The following is a 10,549-nucleotide window of genomic DNA, read 5'->3' as shown; positions in this document are numbered from 1 at the left end:
CTCATTCAAACCCATTGTTACAAAAAAAAGGTGTATTTTACATAACAATCTTGCATAGTCCAGCTTTTAATATTTAACAGCTGGCAAGGCTTCTCATATCTCAGACCGGCTACAGTCTGAAGGAAGGAGACCAAAGTGTGATTGAAGAGGGGGATTTTTCTGGGGTGGAAATATTAGAAGTGTACACAAGGAAGGATGAAGGCAGGGAGTGAGGCGAAGCACCCTGGAATGACTCCCAGTCCTCACCGCTGTCATGCGGAGGCCACACAGCTCTAAAATGTTCCAAAGCAGTTGGGATACAGAGGGGATGAACAGGGAGTGCCTTTGATGGTGCAGCACTTAACTCTGCAGTCTCTGCCCGAAGCTCTACCGTGTCTCACCTGCAATCAAAAGAAAAAGCTTAATTATGTGAACGACCCCGCAATACATTAACAAGAGAAAACAAGAGAGCAGCTATTTTCAGATTACAACATCTTCTCCGGTTAACACAATCCTCGTTTCAAGTGTCATTTAGCAACCACAGTATTCCCATTAGAGTTGTAAGCAATTAAGAAGCAAAGTCCCCCGGGCATAAACAACAACACATTCTCAAAAGAGAGGCAGCGCTGGTAAGTTTGCCTGTTGTGTGGCAGGGGTTCAGCTTCTTATATGAAGAAACTAGGGAGAAAATGTAGAGGTATTAGAGCCTGTTATGGGCTGCAAGAAATACAAAAAATAGCCATAGACAGACAATTCAGGGTCCTTATTTTTCTTGCAGGCTGCAGTAACTTCTTATATAGACTGCTTGACATTGGATTAAGCAGGACAACCACGAAGACAGGAGCAGCCCTCTGGAACAGCACCCAGGCCTCTTCATCACCGACATATTCCGACGATGAGCTCTGGCCAACCGCAGGATCCTGGCCTGTCTCCCAGCCAGCCCCGCTAATTAGTCCCCCTCTTCTGAGCTAATTGGCCGATAAAAAATGAGGATGGCCTCTTCACCCAGCCGGAGTGTTTTGCCACCAAATGGCAGTGGGGAGGATTATGCGGGCTTATGAGGCATGGTGACACTCAGCGAGAGCCGCTCCTCTGCTATTAATTTCCTTGTCAAGGGGGTCGCCTCTGCTGTGTCACTTTGCTTTTTCTTTGTGGATACAAGAAAACTTTAACGTGGGGTTGACTTCCTACAAGTCGTTCTCATGAGATGCCTTTATTTCTTAACTATTTAACTGTGTTAGTTTATGGTACAAAGTAACGATGAGATCATTCTTTTGAACAGACAGTCCTGTAGGTGATCCTGTAGGTGTTGCAACATGTTAAAGGCAAATTGCACTTGGCTAATCTTCCTTTTGTGGCTTTGCATTTGGCTTGAGGTGCAAGGTAGCGGACCCCCACACTGCTCCCTGGGCACCATATAGTAGCTGCCCACTGTTCCTTATACTAGGATTGGTTAAATGCTACATTTTCCTGTCTACATGTCTAGCGATAAAAAGTTGATTTGAATTGAATCCTCCATTTCCATTTCCAAACAGACAAATCAATACGTAATACTGTATGCTATTGTGCTACCTGTGAGCTGAATATGAAAGGAAATGTACTGTATATACTGTGCCCCTAGTGAGTTGAAGAAAGAAAGAAAATGGAATACAAAAATATTTACAAATATGACATATTGTTTTTCACATTATAATATATGTGCAAAACACAGTATGTGCTAAATATTAAAACAAAAGTGTTCATTTATACTATGTCTTTAGTAGGTTATCAGTAACAAAGACATACACACATTTTTACAAATACATGAATAGATGTAACATCTTTTGTGCACCTCACAGTAGGTGCTGAATATGAACAGATGGCAGCATATCCTTTGTCTTTAAAAAATGTATTTATATGAGGTGTTTGCTTCACTCTTTATTGCAATATGTATGGCTATAATATCAAAGTTAGACACATTTAGGTTAAAGGGTTAGGGAATAAAAGTTCCTTGTCATACTGAAATAGTCAAGTCAAAACCATCTGTTTGTAAAAACAAGTACTTAATTGAGAAATAAATAAATAAATGAGGGCATTAAAAAAATAATTAAAAAAAAATAAAAAGTGTAATACACAACTTAAAGAACCATGCATGCATGAATAATACCCATACATTATTAGTATAAAGTCATAACAGGTTATGTCTTGATACAACTAGAATGAGTGCAAACATGTGACTTAATACGATGACAATATAACTTCTCAGTGGGAATCTTTCTTTCTGAGGGGGCTTTTTACTCTCTGGCACATCTCCAAAAGACTTCCATAGGCTTTACAATTAGATAATTTGCACATGCGGAGGACTCCGGTTATGAATGGGTGCATTCCTCCAAGTCCCGCCTCTTCCGTTAGCACAGACAGACCAATCAGCGGCGCCGGTCGGCATCGATGGGACGTCACGTCAGCTGCCGTCGTGTCGGGATTGGAATGTTACCGACTAACAATCGGGACAACTGAGCACTCGGTAATTGGACACTAGGCTCAAGAAATCCCGTCTTTCTGAACATTTTCTCAGCTATTTATCCGGTCTGAGGTTAGCGGTTGGTTGCCTCGTGTCGACCGGATAACTTCGCCTGCTGCCTGGCGCCCCGCCGGTGAGGGGTTTTATTTAAAATCAGCGCGACCGAGGCTGTGTGTGGAGGTTGTAATACATAAGAAGAGAAATGCAGGGATTCATCAGGTTATAGTTGTACCGCTGAGCTGCCGCTGCGCTACGACGCTCCCCCCGGTTTTTTCTGCTTTTCTTCACACTGGATCATGGAGTGAGACGAGAGGGGGAATAGGACGAATTCACCCGGAGGCATTTGGATTCAAGCGCAGCGGCCACACCGACGGGGTTTTTTTTTTTTTACACTCCCTGGTCAATGTCCTATCGAGTTTAACATCCAAACCGGGGTATACCTTTCCGTCTGGGAGAGCCTCGGGGACCCCTGCCGCTTTTCCGGGGAGAGAGAGTTCCCAGGTGGCTGCCGGACAGTTTTTTTTACATTTGAATATCTCCATACAGCCAGTCTGAATGAGGGTGCGAAGAAGCGCCTGGGAAGAGAGTCTCTGCTTGTGATTGTGTCCGAGAGGGTCCGGGCAGCACTGAGCTTTCTTAGGCACCTCAGCCCCGCTGCAGGCGCTCTGCGATATGGTGAAACTCTACAGAAGAGGGAGAATGGGACACTACTTTTAAAATCGCCCACATGCACTGGATCAATTGCTGGATTTGGGAACCGAATACGCAGAAGGGGGGTTGGGGATCCTTGGAGGCTGCCGGAGGATGGAGCGGTGTAGCCGGGGTTGGTGAGAGCCTAACTTCGGGCCACTTTACATTTCTTATTCCTAAACAACTCGCCCCTGTTCCCAGGACACATGCAGGCCAAAAAACGCTACCTGATCCTGCTCTCCGCCGGTGCATGTCTAGTGCTTCTCTTCTACCTCGGAGGGGTTCAACTTCCAGCGGCGACCAGGAGCCGACATGACCGCAGCCGGCATGGGTACCGGCCCGACCAGCCCTGGCCTCACTTCTCGGACCCGTTACACCTTTTCCTGCCCTGGGATCAGACGGACACCGAGGAGTACAACCTGCACATATCCCCGAGGCAGAAGAGGGACGTCAACACGAGTGTTTACAGAGGCAAACGGTGCCGCATGGATTCCTGCTTTGATTTCTCTCAGTGTCAAAAGAACGGATTCAAAGTTTATGTTTACCCGCAGCAGAAGGGGGAGAAGATCTCAGAGAGTTATCAGAATATTTTATCGACCATTGAGGGGTCCAGGTTTTACACCTCAGACCCCGGACAGGCGTGTCTGTTCATCCTGAGTCTGGACACTCTGGACCGGGACCAGCTGTCCCCGCAATACGTCCACAACCTGAAGACTAAGGTCCAGAACCTGCCTCTGTGGAACGACGGCAGGAACCACCTCATATTTAACTTGTACTCGGGGACGTGGCCGGACTATACGGAAGACTTGGGCTTTGATATTGGCCAGGCCATGTTGGCCAAAGCCAGCATCAGTACCGAGAACTTCAGGCCCAACTTCGACGTGTCCATCCCCCTCTTCTCCAAGGAACACCTGAGGACCGGTGGGGAGAGGGGCTTCCTCAAGTACAACTCCATCCCGCCTTTTAGAAAATACATGCTGGTGTTCAAGGGGAAGCGCTACCTGACAGGTATCGGCTCGGACACCAGGAATGCCTTACATCACGTCCACAACGCAGAGGATGTGGTGCTGCTCACCACCTGCAAGCATGGCAAAGACTGGCAGAAGCACAAGGACGCGCGCTGTGACAAGGACAACGCGGAGTACGACAAGTGAGTGACATACTGAGGTTGTTAATTGGAGGGGGTGGCTAAAAAGTTTTAATCATGTTCTTAAACTTTTACGCACGAGATCCGTGCGCACTGAGCTGTCACCCACATCCTTCAGGGTTCTCACGCTTTGGCGCACAGTGTGTATGCATTCAGATGTGTGTGTTTGTGGATCCATTCACTTACACTATGTCCTTCCTAACATAAATAGGTATCAACCAGTAACATAGAATATACATGTGCATCCCCCTTTTAATTTTTTTAAATCTAGACTCTTGTTTCGCCACTAAGAACTGTTTAACTATTAATGATTGTGAGCCTTATAAGGATCTCCAACTGCAGGTCATAGTTAACCAACCTTTTTATGTCCCACTACATGACTGGTTTTTACCCTCCTGTGCTCCCTTTGAAGCGTGAAGTAAAAGCTCTCCAGCCAGTCAATTAGCTCCCTGGACATCCCCCTCCCTCCTTTCCTATGAAGGTATTCATCCCCCCCCCACCCCTCCTCCACCACCTTCCAGCTCCACTCTATGGGAACACTGCAGACATCACCAGGATATGTAGGGACATGTTTGATTTGCACCCTGTACTTAGAGCAAATTAAGTGAAAGTCAACGGTGGGAGCGTTTGCTCTGAAATTAGTGTATGTTCTGGTGACCTTGTCATGACAAAACGCCGCTTCTCATTTCAGGGTGCATGCAGTTAAGTTTATGTACTCCGTGGCATGTAACAAGTTTGGTTGAAATATGAAGCGATTTAGTGCGAATAAATCAGCCGTAATGGGTTAATTATCACTTTCATTTCCAGGAGTTAGTGCCATCCTTTCCACTTAGCCCCCGGGGAAAGTTGATTACCTCTAATTTTGGAGGTCTCTGTTTTGTCAAGGTGGGTATTAAATGATTCCCCCTTGGGATCAACAGCTGCACTTGAATGCTTGGTATGTTTTAATAAGGCGGTGTCGTCTGATGTTTATATAGCTGTATTACGTAGTGAACTCCGCTGTCGGGTTCACTTCTCTGTGAGTGACAGTGGTTTGATGTGCATTTATCAACCTGTAGATCCCACGGCTTTTGTAAAGCCTGGATCAACTCAGGCATGTGATAACAGCACTTGTCGACATTGTTTCTGGTGGGTGTGTGCGTACCTGTACACACGGCATGTCAAGGTAAAGGGGAAGCACGGATGGGGAACATGTGGAAAGTTAACCTACGCATATTTCCATCCGATCAATCAGAAAGAACAGAACTGCGAGGGAAGATAAGAAAGATTTTTATCCAAACATACGTTGGGGCTGAGGGGGGAAGTGACTCTCCTTGAACTTGAAATGAACTCTAAAACCTCCTCACAGACAAACTGATAATGCCAGAAAGGGTGCTCTGACAAAACTTTACAAGCATGCACTTGTCTATCCATTCGTCATCCTTTCCCCCCCCTCTCACACACTCATTCTCTCCCTCGCTTTCTTCTTGGATGCCTTGGGCTCGGTGTCACCTGGAGAGATATGTCATCCATTATCTGACATTCCAGTCAGTCTCTGGACAGCCCATCTCTGCTCCGACTGCACTCACGGCTCTGTTTCCCGGCGGATCGGGCCTTGTTTTCCCAGAGGTCCCTCTGTCTCGGGCCCATCTCTGTGCCATAATCGGCTGATTGACACAGCTGATCTCAGTGAGTTCTGGGAACCCGGAGCTTTCACTGCCCACTCTTTCCACTGCAGTGTGTTTCACAGCTGATTTATTTTGATCAATACCACTGCCTGTTAGTCGTTCCATTTCCAGCATCAATACTTCATTTGATTTTTGTCCCCGCTGAAACCCAATGAATGCAATTTCATTTTTACACAAGACTTTTACAGTATTTAGCATGCAGTTTGCTTTACTTGTGCATCTTTTCACACTTCTTTGTGAACCATTTGTGACTTTTCTTGAGCTTTAAAAAATATTTAGCTGGTTAACCTGTGTTTAGATGGCTAGCCCACTCTGGCATCTGGCAGCAAACTAATGCATTTAAAGCATTTTTCCTGTTATGATTTAGCAGCCAGTTTAGATTTAATCAAACTGATGCCTTTCATTTTAATCTAATTTAAACCCCTTTGGGTGCCAGCCCATGCTCTGCAAAAAACCCTGACGTAGCTCTCTCAGGTAAATGGATCTATATGTAGCTGGCCGCTCTCAGCGCTCCATTTGCACAGGCTGAGGGCAGACAGGCGGTGCCTTGCGGGGACGCTGTGGTGCAGACTCAGGAATGCACACACGTGTCAGAGCAGCTGTTAGCGGTTGAGGAGGGAGCACTGCCAAGGCAAGCCGGCTGGCCGTACAGTATATGTACATACCTGGATGCTGTTTGAATGTAGCCTGACGCTTAACTCTGAACGCAGAAGGAGGGATGCGTCCCCCCCTGGCCTTATCTACTCGGTTGTTTGCAATCAATATGTGTCCAACCAGTGACCACAAACACACACACACACACAAATACGTACACACAGTCTGCCCCCGCTGGTGTTGCAAAGCTATACTACATGCAGGTTCACCTTTGCCTCCTGACCTTTGACCTCGTTGCCTTCCAGAGGAATGCTGCTCTACAAAGGAATGCAGCAGCAGGAGGGCAGACTGTGAGCCGATGGATACTTGAACCAGCTCCCACCCACACACCATTTAGACACACAATGCACCACGCTCCGCGCATTTATTCAATTGGTTTTCTTAGCTGCAATAGCTTTCAATTGGAGTAACTCTTGTCCACTTCCATGGCCAAGCGCTGATGAAAGGGCCCATTCACTGCTACATTATCCACCAAGTTTTCAGCACTGCCTACAATGATCCTGGGAGAGGACGGTGAAAGGCTATTACAGGCTCGACAATTGAAAGATTTCACGTTAGGCAGGATTCTGCTGTAATGCTATGCCTTGTGGTGACTAAACCTTCTTTCCTGACATACTCTTTACTACGTACGTTTTTATTTCTAACTTTATGATTTCAGTTGTGGGAAATAAAGTTCTCTTTTCTTTTTAAAAAAGAGGAAGTCTAATGTTGTGGACTTCCTGTTTTTAGAAATGAATCATTTCAGATTGTTAGTTGAGGTGTTATGTCAACTAAAGAGGACTAAACTGTCATTCTGATTTGCCATACACTTGTACATCTGTAGCAGTCTTACTTCATATGTATGGAGCCCAACATTTGACCCAGAATGTAAGTCAGTGCTTCCTATTCCACTGGCGAGCAGATTATCCTGCAAAATCAAATGCATCTAATGTCACGGGTCAATTGCCTAAAGCACATCGTTATTACTATTGAGTGTTCCATTAAAGTCCGACTGCACATATTCCTTTTATTTGCTCTTTGTTAAGCCTTTCTCTGGCTAACAGCAGCGCCATCATCCCCCATTTAATACTTAACCAGCTTTGTTGGCTCATATTGACTTTGTACTTCAGCTACTTCACTGGCAGCTGCCGCTCAAGGTCACCTGAGGGACTTGAAAAAACGGATAGAGAGTGGAAGGGCAATGAAGAGAAGTAGTGGGAGAGATTTAGAGAATGAGAAAGTCAATAGGGGATGCATAAGTGTCTGTGTTTCCTAAAAGTGTGTGTGTGTGTGTGTGTGTGTGTGTGTGTGTGTGTGTGTGTGTGTGGAAAGAGAAGAAGAAGAGCAAGTGGGTGTGAGATTGAGTGATAATAGTGCGCAGCGTATGTAGGAGTGTGCTACGTGAGTTGGGATGAAAGAAATGGAGGGTCCAGAAAATTGCACGTGTAGTGGGATTTTTCCCATTAGGCGTCAATGACAGTAACATCAACCAAGCACTGTGGCATTTTCATTTCCACAACTGTGTCATCAGCAGAAATGTTCCCACTTGAGAAAATCCTCAATCGCGTGAGTGGCTGAGAGTGAGAAAAGAGAAAGGAGGGCCCGCCTCTCATCCTCCATTCGTCACATTTCCTGTTTTACTTTCCCGTACCTTCCCACCCTTTGCTTTGATTCTTTTTTACTTTTCTCTCCCTCCCTCTTTGCAATTTCTCTATCAGAACGACATGGAAACACTGATGTGATTTGTTTGGAGATGGCTCCTCGCCACATTTCCATTTCCCTTTTTTTTTTTTGTGTCTATGACTACACTGCGGTTGACATTTTGTTGACACAATGCCACAGAATGAGAGGCAGGAGCTCATCTGCGGCAAGTGAAGAAAAAACAAGCAACCCTTTCCTCTCCACCTTATAAAACAATTCTATGAGTGGGAATACCGGCATTCACCTGAACGTCAGCGCGGCGGCGGAGCCTGAAAGTGGACTCCTGTTGAAGATTTGTAAAGTGCCGAGCGAGTAGGAAACACCGTCATGGCGCTACCTCGCTGTTTGGCAGGAGAGGGTGTCACACTCACTAGGTTGCCATTGTTTGTTTTTCTGTAGTCAGATTAATAAATCATGAATATTTCATGATTGCCTGCTCTTTCTTAGATAAAGTACCAGAGCTCGTCATGGAGAATGTTAATGATGTGGAGGATAACACGTTTGAATGCGGTGCAGCTTAATTAGGGCTCTTTGATATTTTGCTGTGTATTTCTGCCTATATGATATGTTATGTTATTTCATCTTTATAAGGCCATCTATACGTCTCACATCCCCTCGCACTTTGTTTTTCTCTGTGTTTCTCTCTTCTCAGTTTGTGTGTTTCAGTCGCTTCAGCCTCATTCGGTATTATCTGGGGCAAGTCACTGTGTCACAGTTACATGAGAGCAGTCAACATGGCTTCATCAGAGTATTTCTGTCGTGGCTCCCGTCTGGCAATGCGTCTGCATCTTTCATAACTGGTATATTCTCACCAGACATAGTTGCTTGTGACTAACTTAAGTTACACATGTTTTTATGTAACACAACTAACAGTAATCCAGTATTTAGGTGTTTTAGCTTTATAAGTTCATATAAAGAAAAGTTTTTAATCACAAGTTCTTAAAGGTCAAGGATATGTTTTTTTAAACAGCTGTCGAAAACCAAATGTTCAATTAACAGTGAAGGAACAGGGAAACTAGGAAACCAGGAAAACCTAAGGAAGCTAAAAAAAAAACACACCAGAAAGACGTTTAATAACCATTTGTAATCATTTTAGGTATTTATGCTATTATTTCTTCTTTGCATACCATTTCTTTAGAGAGATTCCTGCATCTAAGGGCATACACAGGCTTGTCTTTGCTGTCGAAAATGCAAAAATCCCTGTCACAGAAAACCGATAAAACCAGAAGAGATTCACATCTGAGATGCTGCCACCAGCTAATTTTGGGCATTTCTGCTTAAAAAAAACTGCTCCTGCGATTAACCGATTTATCAGAACTGTTAATTTGTTTTCTGTCAGTCAACTACTCCATTAATCTTCTCATCATTTCAGCTCTACTAATCTCAGATCTGCTCTAACGTATTCCAAGTTTGTGTTGCTGCTTGTTTTCGTCTGTGTGAGTTTTGTCCGTGTGTGGCTGCTCATCCATCCATGTCTTTTTTTTTTTGTCTTCGTACGTGTGTGTGCATCCCTGTGTTCCAGTCTTTGTCTTCGTACGTGTGTGTGTGTGTGTGTGTGTGTGTGTGTGTGTGTGTGTGTGTGTGTGTGCGTGCGCAAGTGCACGCAGGATGACTGGGGTCACGACCCCGCTGTCTGTCCCGTCGCTGAGTGACGAAGGCAAAGCCCGACTCACTGACCCACATTCATTGAGGGATTACCAGCACAGCCAAGCCGCCCCTGGCTTCAGAGGTGGTGGCAGAGGGGGAGCAGGGAAAGAAGGACAAAACTGGGGTGGGGGTGGGGGGCTGTTGGACATGAACTCGGCTCATACGTTTGTATCAGACCGTGAAGCCCGGGTCAGCTGCCGGCTATAGTTGGTGTAGAGAGATTGATCAGCTGGGAGGGTTCCCTCCAAAATGACAATCGATGAGAGTATTAGCACAGCAGTGGGCTGGCCCCCGGAATCATTTCCTCCATTAAAAGCTGCCTATTCCCACCCTGGAGAAAGAATCTGGTCCGGATGCTTGTTGTGCTCGCGGGAACGGTAATTGAAAGAGTGAAGAAGAATAATAAGGCATCAAAACTGTTTCCCTTCCCAGAACTGTCAGGAAATGTTTTAGAGCAATGAATTAATAAGAGACGGAGGCACAGTAGTAATAGTGGTAAACCCCCTTCACTCTCTCTCGCTCTCTCTCTCTCTCTCTCTCTCTCTCTCTCTCTCTCTCTCTCTCTCTCTCATATATAAATATACA

General features: G+C 45.4%; 1 protein-coding gene across 1 annotated transcript in view; it reads left to right on the top strand.

The window, feature by feature from the left end:
- The first annotated feature begins 2,418 nt into the window (after window positions 1–2,418).
- The window catches only part of ext1b (exostosin glycosyltransferase 1b), a 110,116-nt gene continuing 101,985 nt past the window's right edge, over window positions 2,419–10,549 (top strand). The window contains exon 1 of the mRNA XM_029442995.1: window positions 2,419–4,319. Coding sequence (XP_029298855.1) covers window positions 3,376–4,319 — 944 coding nt within the window. The 5' untranslated portion in view covers window positions 2,419–3,375. The remainder of the gene's footprint in view (window positions 4,320–10,549) is intronic.

Source organism: Cottoperca gobio, chromosome 11 (assembly GCF_900634415.1).
Source record: "Cottoperca gobio chromosome 11, fCotGob3.1, whole genome shotgun sequence".
In the NCBI taxonomy this organism is placed as follows: domain Eukaryota; kingdom Metazoa; phylum Chordata; class Actinopteri; order Perciformes; family Bovichtidae; genus Cottoperca; species Cottoperca gobio.
Note: the sequence above shows the minus strand (reverse complement) of the source record. Positions and strands in the feature narration are given on the sequence as shown.